Source organism: Chamaea fasciata, unplaced genomic scaffold, assembly GCF_029207755.1.
Source record: "Chamaea fasciata isolate MVZ Bird 193981 ecotype frontalis unplaced genomic scaffold, bChaFas1.0.hap1 SCAF_999, whole genome shotgun sequence".
Classification (NCBI taxonomy): Eukaryota; Metazoa; Chordata; class Aves; order Passeriformes; family Sylviidae; genus Chamaea; species Chamaea fasciata.
The window spans coordinates 3,610-22,990 of NW_027095084.1; the positions used below are offsets into that span (position 1 = coordinate 3,610).

The window sequence follows — 19,381 nt, forward strand, 5'->3', positions numbered from 1 at the left end:
CCAAAGCTGTACAAACCCCGGGGAGCCCCCGCTCGCTTTGGGGATCACCCCGCCGTGGCATCCTCACGCCTCGAGGGCTCGTCCCTCCGCCTTGGCAGCCATAATCCCCTTTTCTCTCTCGTTCTCACTGTTCTTTATTTCTCTCCGCGCTATCGCATTTGTGGGCGCTAAACAAAGGCGCATTTTGGGACGGAGCAAGCACAGTTGTCCGCGCTGCTCGGCCTTTTGAGCTCCGAGACCGTTTAAAACCAACCGTCCGGCATTTGCGGACCCTGAGGCGTCCTCTCGATGGCGCCGGAAGTGGGTGTGACCGGAAGCGGGTGTGACCGGAAGCGGCGCTCAGGTGTGGCCGCTCTGGGTGCGGCTCTATGGCCGCGGGGCGGGCGGGGCGGGGCGCAGGTGAGGCCGCTCCGGGTGCGGCTCTCGGTGACCCTGGAGGACCCGGGAGCGGCCGGACATGGCGGCGGCGGGGCGGGACACCTGCGAGGCGCTGCTCACCTGGGTAAGGGGCGGGGAGGGGGGTCGGGAATTCTCCCCCTCGGGTTGAACCGGGACCGGGACACACCCGCCCGGTGCTGGGGGAGACGCGCGGGCTTGGAGCGGCCCCGATCCCGCCCTCGGGGGGATTCCTGTGAGCCCCCGGGACACCTGTGAGCCCCCGGGACACCTGTGAGCCCCCGGGACACCTGTGAGCCATCAGGGACACCTGTGAGCCCCTCAGGGACACCTGTGAGCCCTCAGGGACACCTGTGAGCCCCTCAGGGACACCTGTGAGGCCCCGGGACACCTGTGAGCCCCTCAGGGACACCTGTGAGCCCTCAGGGACACCTGTGAGCCCTCAGGGACACCTGTGAGCCCCCGGGACACCTGTGAGCCCCCGGGACACCTGTGAGCCCCCGGGACACCTGTGAGCCCCCGGGACACCTGTGAGCCCCCGGGACACCTGTGAGCCCTCAGGGACACCTGTGAGCCCTCAGGGACACCTGTGAGCCCTCAGGGACACCTGTGAGCCCCCGGGACACCTGTGAGCCCTCAGGGACACCTGTGAGCCCTCAGGGACACCTGTGAGCCCCCGGGACACCTGTGAGCCCTCAGGGACACCTGTGAGCCCCCGGGACACCTGTGAGCCCCTCAGGGACACCTGTGAGCCCTCAGGGACACCTGTGAGCCCCTCAGGGACACCTGTGAGCCCCTGGGACACCTGTGAGCCCTCAGGGACACCTGTGAGCCCCCGGGACACCTGTGAGCCCCTCAGGGACACCTGTGAGCCCTCAGGGACACCTGTGAGCCCTCAGGGACACCTGTGAGCCCCTCAGGGACACCTGTGAGCCCTCAGAGACACCTGTGAGCCCTCAGGGACACCTGTGAGCCCCTCAGGGACACCTGTGAGCCCTCAGGGACACCTGTGAGCCCCCGGGACACCTGTGAGCCCCTCAGGGACACCTGTGAGCCCCCGGGACACCTGTGAGCCCCCGGGACACCTGTGAGCCCCTCAGGGACACCTGTGAGCCCCTCAGGGACACCTGTGAGCCCCCGGGACACCTGTGAGCCCTCAGGGACACCTGTGAGCCCCTCAGGGACACCTGTGAGCCCCTCAGGGACACCTGTGAGCCCTCAGAGACACCTGTGAGCCCTCAGGGACACCTGTGAGCCCCTCAGGGACACCTGTGAGCCCTCAGGGACACCTGTGAGCCCCCGGGACACCTGTGAGCCCCTCAGGGACACCTGTGAGCCCCCGGGACACCTGTGAGCCCCCGGGACACCTGTGAGCCCCTCAGGGACACCTGTGAGCCCCTCAGGGACACCTGTGAGCCCCCGGGACACCTGTGAGCCCCTCAGGGACACCTGTGAGCCCCTCAGGGACACCTGTGAGCCCCCGGGACACCTGTGAGCCCCCGGGACACCTGTGAGCCCCTCAGGGACACCTGTGAGCCCCTCAGGGACACCTGTGAGCCCCTCAGGGACACCTGTGAGCCCTCAGGACACCTGTGAGCCCTCAGGGACACCTGTGAGCCCCTCAGGGACACCTGTGAGCCCTCAGGGACACCTGTGAGCCCCCGGGACACCTGTGAGCCCTCAGGGACACCTGTGAGCCCCTCAGGGACACCTGTGAGCCCCTCAGAGACACCTGTGAGCCCCCGGGACACCTGTGAGCCCCCGGGACACCTGTGAGCCCTCAGGGACACCTGTGAGCCCCTCAGGGACACCTGTGAGCCCCCGGGACACCTGTGAGCCCTCAGGGACACCTGTGAGCCCTCAGGGACACCTGTGAGCCCCCGGGACACCTGTGAGCCCTCAGGGACACCTGTGAGCCCTCAGGGACACCTGTGAGCCCTCAGAGACACCTGTGAGCCCCCGGGACACCTGTGAGCCCCTCAGGGACACCTGTGAGCCCCTCAGGGACACCTGTGAGCCCCCGGGACACCTGTGAGCCCCCGGGACACCTGTGAGCCCCTCAGGGACACCTGTGAGCCCTCAGGGACACCTGTGAGCCCCTCAGGGACACCTGTGAGCCCCCGGGTCACCTGTGAGCCCTCAGGGACACCTGTGAGCCCCTCAGGGACACCTGTGAGCCCCTCAGGGACACCTGTGAGCCCTCAGGGACACCTGTGAGCCCCCGGGACACCTGTGAGCCCCCGGGTCACCTGTGAGCCCTCAGGGACACCTGTGAGCCCTCAGGGACACCTGTGAGCCCCTCAGAGACACCTGTGAGCCCCCGGGACACCTGTGAGCCCTCAGGGACACCTGTGAGCCCCTCAGGACACCTGTGAGCCCTCAGAGACACCTGTGAGCCCTCAGGGACACCTGTGAGCCCCTCAGAGACACCTGTGAGCCCCCGGGACACCTGTGAGCCCCCGGGACACCTGTGAGCCCCTCAGGGACACCTGTGAGCCCCTCAGGGACACCTGTGAGCCCCTCAGGGACACCTGTGAGCCCCTCAGGGACACCTGTGAGCCCTCAGGGACACCTGTGAGCCCTCAGGGACACCTGTGAGCCCCTCAGGGACACCTGTGAGCCCTCAGGGACACCTGTGAGCCCCTCAGGGACACCTGTGAGCCCTCAGGGACACCTGTGAGCCCCTCAGGGACACCTGTGAGCCCTCAGGGACACCTGTGAGCCCTCAGGGACACCTGTGAGCCCCTCAGGGACACCTGTGAGCCCTCAGGGACACCTGTGAGCCCTCAGGGACACCTGTGAGCCCTCAGGGACACCTGTGAGCCCCCGGGACACCTGTGAGCCCTCAGGGACACCTGTGAGCCCTCAGGGACACCTGTGAGCCCCCGGGACACCTGTGAGCCCCCGGGACACCTGTGAGCCCCTCAGGGACACCTGTGAGCCCCCGGGACACCTGTGAGCCCCTCAGGGACACCTGTGAGCCCCTCAGGGACACCTGTGAGCCCCTCAGGGACACCTGTGATCCCCTCAGGGACACCTGTGAGCCCCTCAGGGACACCTGTGAGCCCTCGGGGACACCTGTGAGCCCTCAGGGACACCTGTGAGCCCTCAGGGACACCTGTGAGCCCCTCAGGGACACCTGTGAGCCCTCAGGGACACCTGTGAGCCCCTCAGGGACACCTGTGAGCCCTCAGGGACACCTGTGAGCCCCCGGGACACCTGTGAGCCCTCAGGGACACCTGTGAGCCCCCGGGACACCTGTGAGCCCCTCAGGGACACCTGTGAGCCCTCAGGGACACCTGTGAGCCCCCGGGACACCTGTGAGCCCTCAGGGACACCTGTGAGCCCCCCAAATCCCTTTGTCCCCTCCCCCACCCCGCCCTCAGGTGACCTTTGACCCCCCCTGACGTGTCCCAGCCCTTTGTGCCCCTCCCCCGCCCTTTGTCCTCTCCCGGTGACCTTTGACCCCCCAAAACTCGGGGGGGGGGGGAGGGGGCTGATCCCTCTGTGCCCCCCCCAGTGGGTCTGGGGGGGCTCGCCGGGGCTTTTGGGGTCTCCTGACCCCCCCCGGGATGTTTTTGGGGTCCCCCTTCCCCCCCCAGAAGGTTTTTGGGGTCCCCTTCCCCCTCCGGGATGTTTTTGGGTTTCCCGGAGGATTTTGGGGTCCCCTTCCTCCCCCCGGACATTTTTGGGGTCCCCTGCCTCCCCCGGGATGTTTTTGGGGTCCCTCTGCCCCCCCCAGGACATTTTGGGGTCCCTTGTCCCCCCCAGAAGGTTTTTGGGGTCCCCTGCCCTCCCCCCCGGGATGTTTTTGGGGTCCCCCTGACCCCCCCCCGGGATGTTTTTGGGTTCCCAGGACATTTTTGGGGTCCCCTGTCCCCCCCCAGGACATTTTTGGGGTCCCCTTCCCCCTCCGGGATGTTTTTGGGTTTCCCGGATGTTTTTGGGGTCCCTCTGACCCCCCCAGAAGGTTTTTGGGGTCTCCTGCCCCCCCCGGGATGTTTTTGGGTTTCCCGGAGGATTTTGGGGTCCCCTTCCCCCTCCGGGATGTTTTTGGGGTCCCCTGACCCCCCCAGGACGTTTTTGGGGTCCCCTGCCCCCCCCAGGACGTTTTTGGGGTCCCCTGACCCCCCCAGGACGTTTTTGGGGTCCCCTGACCCCCCCGCCCCCTCCCCAGGTGCGCAGCTTTGACCCCCCCGGGCCGTGCGCGGCCCCCCCGGACCTGGCCAGCGGCGTCGCCTTGGCTCACGTGCTGCACCGGATGTGAGTCAGTTTTTGGGGGTCCCGGGGCCGGTTTTGGGGACCCCCGAGGGGCCGGGGCCGGTTTTGGGGACCCCTCCCCACCCCCGGTTCTCCCCCCTCCCCCAGAGACCCGGCGTGGTTCCACCAGACGTGGCTGGGCCGGATCCGGGAGGAGGAGAGCGCCCGCGGCAAGGTGGGGGGTCGGCTGGGGGGATTTGGGGGGATTTGGGGGGTTTTTGGGGGGTTCGGGGTATTTTTGGGTGGGATTTGGGGGGTTTTTGGGGGGTTCAGGATATTTTTGGGGTGGGATTTGGGGCATTTTTGGGTGGGATTTGGGGGGTTTTTGGGGGGTTCGGGGTATTTTTGGGTGGGATTTGGGGGGATTTTGGGGGGTTCAGGGTATTTTGGGGTGGGATTTGGGGGATTTTTGAGGGGTTCAGGGTATTTTTGGGGTGGGATTTGGGGATTTTTGGGGGGTTCGGGGTATTTTTGGGGGGGTTTTGGGGGGATTTTGGGGGGTTCAGGATATTTTTGGGTGGGATTTTGGGGGGTTTTTGGGGGGTTCAGGGTATTTTTGGGGGGGATTTGGGGATTTTTGGGGGGTTCGGGGTATTTTTGGGTGGGATTTGGGGATTTTTGGGGGGTTCAGGGTATTTTTGGGGGGGATTTGGGGGATTTTTGGGGGGTTCAGGGTATTTTTGGGTGGGATTTGGGGATTTTTGGGGGGTTCGGGGTATTTTTGGGTGGGATTTGGGGGGTTTTTGGGGGGTTCAGGGTATTTTTGGGGGGGATTTGGGGGGTTTTTGGGGGGTTCAGGGTGTTTGGGGTGGGATTTGGGGGGTTTTTGGGTGGGATTTTGGGGATTTTGGGGGTTTTTGGGGGGTTCAGGATATTTTTGGGGGGGATTTTGGGGAGTTTTTGGGGGGTTCAGGATATTTTTGGGTGGGATTTGGGGGATTTTTGGGGAGGTCCAGGGTGTTTGGGGCGGGATTTGGGGCATTTTTGGGTGGGATTTTGGGGATTTTGGGGGTTTTTGGGGGGTTCAGGGTATTTTTGGGTGGGATTTGGGGGAATTTTGGGGAGTTCAGGGTGTTTGGGGTGGGATTTGGGGCATTTTTAGGTGGGATTTGGGGGGTTTTTGGGGATTTTTGGGGGGTTCAGGGTATTTTGGGGTGGGATTTGGGGGGTTTTTGGGGGGTTCAGGGTGTTTGGGGTGGGATTTGGGGCATTTTTGGGTGGGATTTTGGGGATTTTGGGGGTTTTTGGGGGGTTCAGGGTATTTTTGGGGGGGATTTGGGGGGATTTTGGGGGGTTCAGGGTATTTTGGGGTGGGATTTGGGGGGTTTTTGGGTGGGATTTGGGGGGTTTTTGGGGATTTTTGGGCGGTTCAGGATATTTTTGGGTGGGATTTGGGGGGTTTTTGGGGGGTTCAGGATATTTTTTGGGGGGGATTTGGGGGGGTTTTGGGGGGTTCAGGGTATTTTGGGGTGGGATTTGGGGCATTTTTGGGTGGGATTTGGGGGGGTTTTGGGGGGTTCAGGGTATTTTGGGGTGGGATTTGGGGCATTTTTGGGTGGGATTTGGGGGGTTTTTGGGGGGTTCAGGGTATTTTTGGGGGGGATTTTGGGGGGTTTTTGGGGGGTTCAGGGTATTTTGGGGTGGGATTTGGGGGGTTTTTGGGTGGGATTTGGGGGATTTTTGGGGGGTTTTTGGGGGGTTCAGGGTATTTTTGGGGGGGATTTGGGGGGATTTTGGGGAGTTCAGGGTATTTTGGGGTGGGATTTGGGGCATTTTTAGGTGGGATTTGGGGGGTTTTTGGGGATTTTTGGGGGGTTCAGGGTATTTTTGGGTGGGATTTGGGGGATTTTTGGGGGGATTTTGGGGGGTTCAGGATATTTTTGGGGGGGATTTGGGGGGTTTTTGGGGGGTTCAGGGTGTTTGGGGTGGGATTTGGGGGGTTTTTGGGTGGGATTTTGGGGATTTTGGGGATTTTGGGGGGTTCAGGGTATTTTTGGGTGGGATTTGGGGGGTTTTTGGGGGGTTCAGGATATTTTTGGGGGGGATTTGGGGGGTTTTTGGGGGGTTCAGGGTGTTTTGGGGTGGGATTTTGGGGATTTTGGGGCAGGATTTTGGGGATTTTGGGGGTTTTTTGGGGGGTCCAGGGTGTTTGGGGTGGGATTTTGGGGTTTTTTTTTGGGGGGTTCAGGATGTTTTGGGGTGGGATTTTGGGGATTTTGGGAGTTTTGGGGATTTTGCGGGTTTTTGCGGGGTTCAGGGTGTTTTGGGGTGGGATTTTGGGGACTTTGGGGGATTTTTGGGAGGGTCCAGGGTGTTTGGGGTGGGATTTGGGGCATTTTTGGGTGGGATTTTGGGGACTTTGGGGGTTTTTTGGGGGTCCAGGGTGTTTGGAGTGGGATTTTTGGTTTTTTTTGGGGGGGTGCAGGGCGTTTGGGGTGGGATTTGGGGGATTTTGGGTGGAATTTTGGGGGTTTCGGGGAGTTCACGATGTTTTGGGGTGGAATTTTGGGGCATTTTGGGGTTTTTCCCAGACCTCAGACCATTTTCTGGCGCGATTTTAGAGATTTTACTGGGGAAAGCTTTTTCATCCGAGTTTTTATTTTTGGGGGGGCGGCGGTCGCCCACCGCATTTTGGGATACCCAAACCCCACAACCACCATCCTGCGCGTGGAATTCACTTTGTTTTAATTTTTTTTTTTTTGGGGGGGGGGGGGGGGGATTCCCACCTTTTTTTTTTCCCCCTCCCCAGGTGACCAACCTGCGCCAGGTGTTGCAGAGCGTGCTGGAGTACTGGCAGGATGTGAGTTGTTAGGGATCCCAATTTCAGGATTTTGGGGTTCCCCTGAGGTTTTGGGGGGAGTTCCTGGCAGCAGGGGGGGGTGCTGATCGTGAGCCCCTCACCTGGGCAGGTGCTGGGCCAGGCCGTGGGGGAGCAGCACGTGCCCGACGTGGGCGCGGCCGCGCAGCGCGGGGACCCCGAGCAACTGGGCAAACTGGTGCGGCTGGTGCTGGGCTGCGCCGTCAGCTGCGCCGGCAGGGAAGGTGGGGAGAGCCCAGATTCTCCTCTGAGCCCCCAAAATCCTGCCCAAAATCCTGCCCGGAGCCCCAAAATCCCCCCTGAGCCCCAAAATCCACCCCAAAATCCTGCCCTGAGCCACAAAATCCTGTGCAAAATCCCCCCTGAGCCCCAAAATCCACCCCAAAATCCTGCCCGGAGCCCCAAAATCCTGCGCAAAATCCAGCCTGGAGCCACAAAATCCACCCCAAAATCCCCCCTGAGCCCCAAAATCCAGCCTGGAGCCACAAAATCCACCCCAAAATCCCCCCTGAGCCCCAAAATCCTGCCCGGAGCCCCAAAATCCTGCCCAAAATCCCCCCTGAACCCCAAAATCCACCCCAAAATCCTGCCCGGAGCCCCAAAATCCTGGGCAAAATCCAGCCTGGAGCCACAAAATCCACCCCAAAATCCCCCATGAGCCCCAAAATCCTGCCCGGAGCCCCAAAATCCACCCCAAAATCCTGCCCGGAGCCACAAAATCCCCCCTGAACCCCAAAATCCTGCCCCAAATCCCCTCTGAACCCCAAAATCCACCCCAAAATCCTGCCCGGAGCCCCAAAATCCTGCCCGGAGCCCCAAAATCCTGCCCAAAATCCTGTCCGGAGCCCCAAAATCCTGCCCAAAATCCCCCCTGAGCCCCAAAATCCACCCCAAAATCCCCCCTGAACCCCAAAAATCCACCCCAAAATCCTGCCTGGAGCCCCAAAATCCTGTCCGGAGCCCCAAAATCCTGCCCAAAATCCCCCCTGAGCCCCAAAATCCACCCCCAAATCCCCCCTGAACCCCAAAATCCACCCCCAAATCCTGCCCGGAGCCACAAAATCCTGTGCAAAATCCCCGCTGAACCCCCAAATCCACCCCAAAATCCCCCCTGAGCCACAAAATCCCCCCTGAACCCCAAAATCCTGCCCCAAATCCCCTCTGAACCCCAAAATCCTGCCCAAAATCCAGCCCGGAGACCCAAAATCCTGCCCAAAATCCCCCCTGAACCCCAAAATCCCCCCTGAACCCCCAAATCCTGCCCTGAACCCCAAAATCCCCCCCCTGAACCCCAAAATCCTGCCCGGAACCCCAAAATCCCCCCCTGAACCCCAAAATCCTGCCCAAATTCTCCTCTGAACCCCAAAATCCCGCCCAGAGCCCCTAAATCCCCTCCCTGAGCCCCCAAAATCTACCCCTGAGCCCCCCTGACCCCCCCTGACCCCCCAAATCCCCCCAAACCCCCCCTGATCCCCCAAATCCCCCCAAACCCCCCTGACCCCCAAATCCCCCCTGACCCCCCAAACCCCCCCTGACCCCCCAAACCCCCCCTGACCCCCCAAAACCTCCCTGACCCCCAAATCCCCCCTGACCCCCCCTGACCCCCCCTGACCCCCCCTGACCCCCAAATCCCCCCTGACCCCCAAATCCCCCCAAATCCCCCCCCGACCCCCCTGACCCCCCCGGCCCCCGGCAGAGCACATCCAGCGCATCATGACGCTGCCGGAGTCGGTGCAGCTCGAGGTGATGGCGGCCATCCAGGAGGTCAGGGGGGCTTTGGGGGGCTTTGGGGGGCTTTGGGGGGCGCCTGGGGGATCCCTGACTGGTTTTGGGGGGTCCTCGAAGGGTTTGGGGGGTCCCTGGGGGCTTTGGGGGGTGCCTGGGGGCTTTGGGGGGGCGCCTGGGGGGCTTTGGGGGGCACCTGGGGGATTTTGGAGGGGTCCCCGAAGGCTTTGGGGGGTCCCTGGGGGGCTTTGGGGGGTCCCTGACTGGTTTGGGGGGTCCCTGAAGGGTTTTGGGGGTCCCTGGAGGGGGTTTGGGGGGTCCCTGACTGGTTTTGGGGGGTCCCAGTGGAATTTGGGGGGTCCCTGGGGAATTTGGGGGTCCCTGGGGGCTTTGGGGGGTCCCTGAAGAGTTTTTAGGGGTCCCTGAAGGGGTTTGGGGGGGGGTCCCTGACTGGTTTTGGGGGGTCCCTGGGGAATTTGGGGGGTCCCTGACTGGTTTGGGGGGTCCCTGAAGGGTTTTGGGGGTCCCTGGGGAATTTGGGGGGTCCCTGACTGGTTTGGGGGGTCCCTGAAGGGTTTTGGGGGGTCCCTGGGGAATTTGGGGGGTCCCTGACTGGTTTGGGGGGTCCCTGAAGGGTTTTGGGGGGTCCCTGGGGAATTTGGGGGTCCCTGACTGGTTTTTGGGGGTCCCTGACTGGTTTTGGGGGGTCCCCGAAGGGTTTGGGGGGTCCCTGGGGGATTTTGGGGGGTCCCTGACTGGTTTTTAGGGGTCCCTGGTTGGTTTTTGGGGGTCCCTGACTGGTTTTTGGGGGTCCCTGACTGGTTTTTGGGTGTCCCTGGTTGGTTTTTGGGGGTCCCTGACTGGTTTGGGGGGTCCCTGACTGGTTTTTGGGGGTCCCTGACTGGTTTTTGGGGGTCCCTGGTTGGTTTTTGGGGGTCCCTGACTGGTTTTTGGGGGTCCCTGGTGGATTTGGGGGTCCCTGGGGAATTTTTTTGGGGGGGGGGTCACTTCATTGTGGCTCTGGGGGGCTTTGGCACGACCCGAGCGTGACCCCGCGGGGGTTGAAGGGTCTCGGGGAGATCTTGGGGACCCCCCCTGGGGTTATTGGGGGGTCCTGAAGCCCCCCCAGACCCCCCCAAAAAAACCCCAAATTGTCCTTTGGGTGCGGCAGCTCCTGGAGCCGGAGCCGGCGGAGCCGATGGCGGCCGAGACCTACGGGAACTTCGACGCCCAGGTGGGGGGGGGGATTTGGGGGTCTCAGGTGGGATTTGGGGGGTCTCAGGTGAGATTTGGGGGGTCTCAGGTGGGATTTGGGGGTCTCAGGTGGGATTTTGGGGGTCTCAGGTGGGATTTTTGGGGGTCTCAGGTGGGATTTGGGGGGTCTCAGGTGAGATTTGGGGGGTCTCAGGTGGGATTTGGGGGTCTCAGGTGGGATTTTGGGGGGTCTCAGGTGGGATTTGGGGGTCTCAGGTGGGATTTGGGGGGTCTCAGGTGGGATTTGGGGGTCTCAGGTGGGATTTTGGGGGTCTCAGGTGGGATTTTTGGGGGTCTCAGGTGGGATTTGGGGTCTCAGGTGGGATTTGGAGGTCTCAGGTGGGATTTGGGGGGTCTTAGGTGGGATTTGGGGGTCTCAGGTGGGATTTGGGGGGTCTCAGGTGGGATTTGGGGGTCTCAGGTGGGACTTGGGGGGTCTCAGGTGGGATTTGGGGGTCTCAGGTGGGACTTGGGGGGTCTCAGGTGGGATTTGGGGGGTCTCAGGTGAGATTTGGGGGGTCTCAGGTGGGATTTGGGGGTCTCAGGTGGGATTTGGGGGGGTCTGAGGTGGGATTTTGGGGTGTCAGGGGTAGATTTGGGGTCTCAGGTGAGATTTGGGGGGGTCTCAGGTGGGATTTGGGGGGTCTCAGGTGAGATTTGGGGGGTCTCAGGTGGGATTTTGGGGTCTCAGGTGGAATTTTGGGGTCTCAGGTGGGATTTGGGGTCTCAGGTGGGATTTTGGGGGGTCTCAGGTGGGATTTGGGGTCTCAGGTGGGATTTTGGGGTCTCAGGTGGGATTTGGGGGGTCTCAGGTGGGATTTGGGGGGTCTCAGGTGGGATTTTGGGGGTCTCAGGTGGGATTTTGGGGGTCTCAGGTGGGATTTTGGGGTGTCAGGGGTAGATTTGGGGTCTCAGGTGGGATTTGGGGTCTCAGGTGGGATTTTGGGGGTCTCAGGTGGGATTTGGGGGGTCTCAGGTGGGATTTGGGGGGTCTCAGGTGGGATTTGGGGGTCTCAGGTGGGATTTGGGGGGTCTCAGGTGGGATTTGGGGGGTCTCAGGTGGGGTTTTGGCGTGTCAGGGGTAGATTTGGGGTGTCAGGTGGGATTTTGGGGTCTCAGGTGGGATTTTGGGGTCTCAGGTGGGATTTGGGGGGTCTCAGGTAGGATTTGGGGGTCTCAGGTGGGATTTTGGGGGGTCTCAGGTGGGATTTTGTGGTCTCAGGTGGGATTTTGGGGTGTCAGGGGTAGATTTGGGGTCTCAGGTGAGATTTGGGGGGTCTCAGGTGGGATTTTGGGGGTCTCAGGTGGGATTTGGGGGGGTCTCAGGTGGGATTTGAGGGTCTCAGGTGGGATTTGGGGGGGTCTGGGGGGGATTTGAGGGTCTCAGGTGGGATTTGCGGGTCTCAGGTGGGATTTTGGGGGGGTCTCAGGTGGGATTTTGGGGTGTCAGGGGTAGATTTGGGGTCTCAGGTGGGATTTGCGGGTCTCAGGTAGGATTTGGGTGGTCTCAGGTGGGATTTGGGGGTCTCAGGTGGGATTTTGGGGGTCTCAGGTGGGATTTTGGGGTCTCAGGTGGGATTTTGGGGTCTCAGGTGAGATTTTGCGGTCTCAGGTAGGATTTGTGTGGTCTCAGGTGGGATTTGGGGGGTCTCAGGTGGGATTTTGGGGGTCTCAGGTGGGATTTGGGGGGTCTCAGGTGGGATTTTGGGGGTCTCAGGTGGGATTTGGGGGGTCTCAGGTGGGATTTTGGGGTCTCAGGTGGGATTTTGGGGGTCTCAGGTGGGATTTTGGGGTCTCAGGTGGGATTTGGGGGGTCTCAGGTGGGATTTTGGGGGGTCTCAGGTGGGATTTTGTGGTCTCAGGTGGGATTTTGGGGTGTCAGGGGTAGATTTGGGATCTCAGGTGGGATTTGGGGGTCTCAGGTGGGATTTTGGGGTCTCAGGTGGGACTTTGGGGGGGTCTCAGGTGGGATTTTGGGGTGTCAGGTGGGATTTTGGGGTGTCAGGTGGGATTTTGGGGTCTCAGGTGGGATTTGGGGTCTCAGGTGGGATTTTGGGGTCTCAGGTGGGATTTGGGGTCTCAGGTGGGATTTTGGGGTCTCCGGGGGTCTCTGACCCCCCCGTGCCCCCCCCCAGTCCCGGCAGTACTATTACCTGAGCCAGGAGCCCCCCGAGGAGGCCGCGGCGGGGTCGGGGCCGCGCTGCCAGCAGCTGGAGCAGCAGGTAACACCTGGGCACACCTGGCCAGGTCATCCCCAAACCCCCCCGAGCCCCTCCTCCCCAAATCCCACCTGAGCGGATTCTCCGCCGGCTCCTGAGAGCCGGGGCGTCACCTGGGCGGGGATCCCGCCCACCCTCGCCCCTCCCTCCACCCCCCGCGGCCGCAGGTGGCCGCGCTGCTGGAGGAGAAGTCTCACCTGGCCGCCGAGAACCGCGCGCTGCGCCAGCGGCTGGACGCGGACGCCGCCGGCGCCAAGAAGCTGCTGCGGCTGCAGGCGCAGGTGGAGGAGCTGCAGGAGGAGAATTACAGGTGAGGCCGCGGGTGAGGGGTGTGCCCCTCCCCCTCCCTCCGCCCCTCTCACCTGCGGGGCTCACCTGAGGCGCGTTGCAGGTTGGAGAGCGGCCGGGAGGAGCTGCGGGCGCGCTGCTCGCGGCTGGAGCAGGAGGCGCGGGGGCTGCAGGTGCGGGCGCAGGAGCTCACCGGGCTGGCGGGGGAGGCGCGGGCGCTGCGCGACGAGATGGACCTGCTCAGGTGAGACCTCGCGCCTGCTCAGGTGAGACCTCGCGCCTGCTCAGGTGAGACCTCGCGCCTGCTCAGGTGAGACCTCGCGCCTGCTCAGGTGAGACCTCGCACCTGCTCAGGTGAGACCTCGCACCTGCTCAGGTGTGCTAAAGCATTTGGTCAGGTGTGCCAAAAATACTTGTTCGGGTGAGGCATCGGGCCTGCTCAGGTGTGCTAAAACACCTGCTCAGATGAGACATCACACCTGCTCAGGTGTGCTAAAATATCTGCTCAGGTGAGATGTTACACCTGGTCAGGTGAGAAGTGACATTTACTCAGGTGAGACCTCGCACCTGCTCAGGCATGCGAAAGCATTTGGTCAGGTGTGCTAAAATACCTGGTCAGGTCAGGCGTTGCACCTGCTCAGGTGTGCTAAAACACCTGCTCAGGTGTGCTAAAGCATTTGGTCAGGTGTGCTAAAATACTTGTTCAGGTGAGGCATCGGGCCTGCTCAGGTGTGCTAAAACACCTGGTCAGGTGAGACCTCGCACCTGCTCAGGTGTGCTAAAGCATTTGGTCAGGTGTGCTAAAATACCTGGCCAGGTCAGGCATTGCACCTGCTCAGGTGTGCTAAAACACCTGCTCAGGTGTGCTAAAATACCTGGTCACGTGTGCTAAAATACCTGGTCAGGTCAGGCATTGCACCTGCTGAGCTGTGCTAAAACGCCTGCTCAGGTGAGACGTTGCACCTGCTCAGGTGCTCCTGGGAGGCTCCGCATCCCGCGGCGTCGCCGTCACGGACGCCCCCGCGCGGGGCCGGCCGGCGCGCACCTGAGCTCAGGTGTTGCCCACGCGCCGGGCGTCCCAGCTCAGGCGTCCAATGCCGTCACCTGTCGGCAGGGCGTCGTCGGCGCGGGCGGGGCACCTGGAGGAGAAGGTGGCCGTGTACCGGGGCCGGGCGGCGGCGGCGGCCGAGCAGCGGCGCTGGCTGCGGGCGCTGGAGGAGCGCCACGCCGCACAGGTGCGCCGGGCCGCTCACCTGCAGCAGCAGCTGGGCCGCGCCCAGGCCGGCTGTGCGCAGCTGGAGGCCGCCCGCAGGCAGGTGAGGGGGTCACCTGCGTCACCTGTGTCACTGCGACGTCGCCGGTGTGTCGTCTGTGTCACCTGTGTGTTACCTGTGTCACCTGTCTCACCTGTCACCTGTCTCACCTGTGTCACCCGTCCCACCTGTGTCACCTGTGTCACTGCGACGTCCCCTGTGTGTCGTCTGTGTCACCTGTGTGTTACCTGCGTCACCTGTGTGTTACCTGCGTTACCTGTCTCATCTGTCACCTGTGTCACCTGTGTCACTGCGACGTCGCCTGTGTGTCGTCTGTGTCACCTGTGTGTTGTCTGTGTCACCTGTGTGTTGTCTGTGTCACCTGTGTGTTACCTGCGTCACCTGTCTCACCTGTGTCACCCATCCCACCTGTCACCTGTGTCACTGCGACGTCGCCTGTGTGTCATCTGTGTCACCTGTGTGTTACCTGTGTCACCTGTCTCACCTGTCACCTGTCTCACCTGTCTCACCTGTGTCACTGCGACGTCGCCTCTGTCGTCTGTGTCACCTGTGTGTTACCTGTGTCACCTGTCTCACCTGTCACCTGTCTCACCTGTCACCTGTCTCACCTGTGTCACCCGTCCCACCTGTGTCACCTGTCCCGGTGCAGGTGGAGGAGCTGAGCGGGCAGCAGGCCGAGGCGGCGCTCAGGGCCGAGAAGTGGCAGCTGGAATTCCGACACCTGCAGGAGCGATTCGAGGCCCTGAGCCAGGAGAAGGAGGTGGGTGTGGTTTGGGGACACACCTGGGGGCACACCTGGGGGGACACACCTGGAGACACACCTGGAGACACACACCCAATGACACATACCTGGGGACACACCTGGGACACACCTGGAGACACACCTGGGACACACCTGGGGACACACCCCTGGGGACACACCTGGAGACACACCCCTGGGGACACACCTGGGGACACACCTGGGACACACCTGGGGACACACACCTGGGGACACACCTGGAGACACACCTGGGGACACACCTGGAGACACACACCCAGTGACACGCACCTGGGGACACACCTGGGGGCACACCTGGGGACACACACCCAATGACACATCCCTGGGGACACACCTGGGGACACACCTGGAGACACACACCCAGTGACACGCACCTGGGGACACACCTGGGGACACACCTGGAGACACACACCCAATGACACATCCCTGGGGACACACCTGGGGACACACCTGGAGACACACACCCAATGACACATCCCTGGGGACACACCTGGAGACACACGCCCAGTGACACGCACCTGGGGACACACCTGGGGGCACACCTGGGGACACACCTGGGGACACACCTGGGGGCACACACCCAGTGACACAGACCTGGGGACACACCTGTCCCCACACCTGTCCCCCCACAGCGGCTGCTGGAGGAGCGGGACGCGCTGCGCGAGGCCAACGAGGAGCTGCGCTGCGCCCAGGTGCAGCAGAGTTACCTGAGCCAGGCAGGTGAGCGCCACACCCCCCCAGGGGAGAGGTGACAACACACCTGGGAGGGAGGGGACACGCCCCTGACCCAGCAGGTGACCCCAGAGAACCCCAATTTTGGGGAGGGGGGAGGGGTTGGCCGTACAGGTGTGCGACGTCGGGATGTCACCTGCCGTCCCCTGACTCACCTTTCAGAGCCCGGCCTGCGGGAGGGCTCGGCCGCAGCCCGGAATTTGGCAGCTGAGATCCTTCCTGCCGAGCTCAGGTGAGTCCAGGTGGGGTGGCCGGACCCCCCCCCTCCCCCCTCGGCGGTGTCCCCCAGGTTTGTCACCGCCCAGGTGTGTCCCCGCGCAGGGACACGGTGACGCGGCTGCGGCGCGAGAACCGGCGGCTGCGGCTGCAGCGGGATCAGCTCCGGCACAGGTGAGGGCACCTGGGGGGGGGAGGGGGGTCAGGGGGGTCCCCGAGCCCCCCTCCCCCAATCCCTAACTGCCCCCCACACCTGCAGGTTGGAGGCCACACCTGAGCCGCGGGCGGCGCGGGACCAGGTGAGATTTTGGGCGGGGTCTCTCAACACCAAAGGGGGGACTCGCAAATTTTGTTGGGGGGGTACCCAATGATACACCTGGGGGGGCATTGGCACACCTGGGGGGGCGCTGACACACCTGGGGGGGCACTGACACACCTGGGGTGACATTGATACACCTGGGGGGGCATTGGCACACCTGGGGGGGCGCTGACACACCTGGGGGGGGCATTGACACACCTGGGGAGGCGTTGACACACCTGGGGGTGACATTGACACACCTGGGGGGGCACTGACACACCTGTGGGACACTGACACACCTGTGGGACACTGACACACCTGTGGGACACTGACACACCTGTGGGGCGCTGACACACCTGGCGGGGACATTGGTTTCACCTCTCCCCCCCTCCCCCCCCAGGTGTTGCTGCTGGACGAGACCCCCGAGGACCTGTGAGTTTTGGGGGGGGGCGGGTGGGGACGGGGGGGGGCAGGATTTTGGGCGACCCCCCCCTCCCCCAAATCCCCGACCTTTGACCCCCACCTGCCCCCCCAGGGATGAGCTGCCGGAGGGAGAGGAGGAGGAAGAGGAAGAGGAGGAGGAAGAGCTGAATCCCCCCAGGGCAGGTATGACCGGGGGGGGAGGGGTCCCCAATCAGAATTTGGGGAGGGGTCAAGGTGTGGGGGGAGAATTTTTTTGGGGCGGGGGGAGGGGAGGGGAGGGGGCAGGGCACGCACCGCGCCTCAGTTTCCCCAGGATGATTCAATGAGGGTTTTATTTTGGGGGGGGGTGTGTTTATTTTTTCTCACCCCCCCCCCCCGTTACAGGGTCAGGATTCGGGGGTCCCAGCAGATCAGCCCCCCAAAAGCCCTCAGCGACCCCCGGGACCCCCGGGACCCCCGGGACCCCCGCCTTGGCCCCCGTGCTGCGGCTGCTCCGCGGCCAGCTGCGGGAGAAGGACGCGCTGATCCGGCACCTGGAGGTGAAGGGGTTAAACCTGCGGGGGGAGGGGGGAGGGGAGGGGGGTTGACACACCTGGGGGGGGGTTGGAAGCTTTGGGGGGGTCCCGGGGGTCTCCAGGGTCCCCTAAATCCCCCCACCCCCGCCCCCCCAGAGCGATTGGGAGCGCAGCCAGGCGCAGCGGGAGCGCGAGGAGAGGCTGCTGGTCACGGCCTGGTACAACATGGTGAGCGGGGGGCGGCCGGGGAGGGGCCAGGTGCACCTGGGGGGGCATTGACACACCTGGGGGGGATTGATACACCTGGGGGGGGATTGATACACCTGGGGGGGGATTGATACACCTGGGGGGGATTGATACACCTGGGGGGTGACATTGACACACCTGGGGGGGGATTGATACACCTGGGGGGGGATTGATACACCTGGGGGGTGACATTGACACACCTGGGGGGTGACATTGATACACCTGGGGGGGGATTGATACACCTGGGGGGGGATTGATACACCTGGGGGGGCATTGACACACCTGGGGGGGATTGATACACCTGGGGGGGGATTGATACACCTGGGGGGGGATTGACACACCTGGGGGGGGATTGATACACCTGGGGGGTGACATTGATACACCTGGGGGGGGATTGATACACCTGGGGGGTGACATTGATACACCTGGGGGGGGATTGATACACCTGGGGGGGGATTGATACACCTGGGGGGTGACATTGACACACCTGGGGGGGATTGATACACCTGGGGGGGGATTGATACACCTGGGGGGGGATTGATACACCTGGGGGGTGACATTGATACACCTGGGGGGGGATTGATACACCTGGGGGGGGATTGATACACCTGGGGGGTGACATTGATACACCTGGGGGGGCATTGACACACCTGGGGGGGGATTGATACACCTGGGGGGGGATTGATACACCTGGGGGGGACATTGACACACCTGGGGGGGACATTGACACACCTGGGGGGGGATTGATACACCTGGGGGGGCATTGACACACCTGGGGGGGGATTGATACACCTGGGGGGTGACATTGACACACCTGGGGGGGGATTGATACACCTGGGGGGTGACATTGACACACCTGGGGGGGGATTGATACACCTGGGGGGTGACATTGACACACCTGGGGGGGGATTGACACACCTGGGGGGGGATTGATACACCTGGGGGGTGACATTGACACACCTGGGGGGGGATTGACACACCTGGGGGGGGATTGATACACCTGGGGGGGGGATTGATACACCTGGGGGGGGATTGATACACCTGGGGGTGACATTGACACACCTGGGGGGGGATTGATACACCTGGGGGGGCATTGACACACCTGGGGTGACATTGACACACCTGGGGGGGGATTGATACACCTGGGGGTGACATTGATACACCTGGGGGGTGACATTGACACACCTGGGGGGGATTGATACACCTGGGGGGTGACATTGATACACCTGGGGGGTGATATTGACACACCTGGGGGGGGATTGATACACCTGGGGGGGACATTGACACACCTGGGGGGGACATTGACACACCTGGGGGGGCATTGATACACCTGGGGGTGCTGACACACCTGTAGGGACACTGACACCCCTGGGTGTCCCCGCAGGGCCTGGCGCTGCAGCAGCAGGAGGGCGGCTCGCCGTCCCGCCCGCCCGCCGGCGCTCAGTCCTTCCTGGCCCAGCAGCGTTTGGTCACCAGGAGCCGCCGAGCGCGGCCCCCGCACGGCCGGGCCCCCTCCAGCTGAGGGGGGACCCCCAAAAACCAGCCCCCGGGACCCCCAAAAAACAAACCAGCAGCCCCGGGACCCCCCAAAAACCAAACCAGCCCCAGGGACCCCCAAAAAACAAAACCAGCCCCCGGGACCCCCAAAAACCAAACCAACAACCCCGGGACCCCCCAAAAACCAAACCAACAACCCCGGGACCCCCCTAAAAACAAACCAGCCCCCGGGACCCCCAAAAAACAAACCAACAACCCCGGGACCCCCCAGAAACCAAACCAGCCCCCGGGACCCCCAAAAACCAAACCAACAACCCCGGGACCCCCCAAAAAACCAAACCAGCCCCAGGACCCCCCAAAAAACCAAACCAGCCCCCGGGACCCCCCAAAAAACCAAACCAGCCCCCGGGACCCCCCAAAAAACAAACCAACACCCCCGGGA

At 62.8% G+C, this 19,381-nt stretch overlaps 1 protein-coding gene across 1 annotated transcript; it reads left to right on the forward strand.

Annotated features, from left to right (window-relative positions):
• The first annotated feature begins 420 nt into the window (after positions 1–420).
• LOC136306112 (protein Hook homolog 2-like) lies at positions 421–18,981 on the forward strand. The gene is made up of 21 exons (XM_066209449.1): positions 421–502; positions 4,574–4,659; positions 4,765–4,831; positions 7,406–7,456; positions 7,566–7,698; positions 9,171–9,238; positions 10,371–10,433; positions 12,589–12,675; positions 12,840–12,982; positions 13,064–13,204; positions 14,075–14,276; positions 14,884–14,994; positions 15,645–15,732; positions 15,907–15,976; positions 16,066–16,134; positions 16,220–16,259; positions 16,659–16,690; positions 16,794–16,864; positions 17,066–17,220; positions 17,353–17,424; positions 18,827–18,981. The coding sequence occupies exons 1-21, from the start codon at positions 458–460 to the stop codon at positions 18,962–18,964; spliced, it is 1,932 nt and encodes a 643-aa protein (XP_066065546.1). The 5' UTR covers positions 421–457; the 3' UTR covers positions 18,965–18,981.
• The last annotated feature ends 400 nt before the right edge of the window (positions 18,982–19,381 follow it).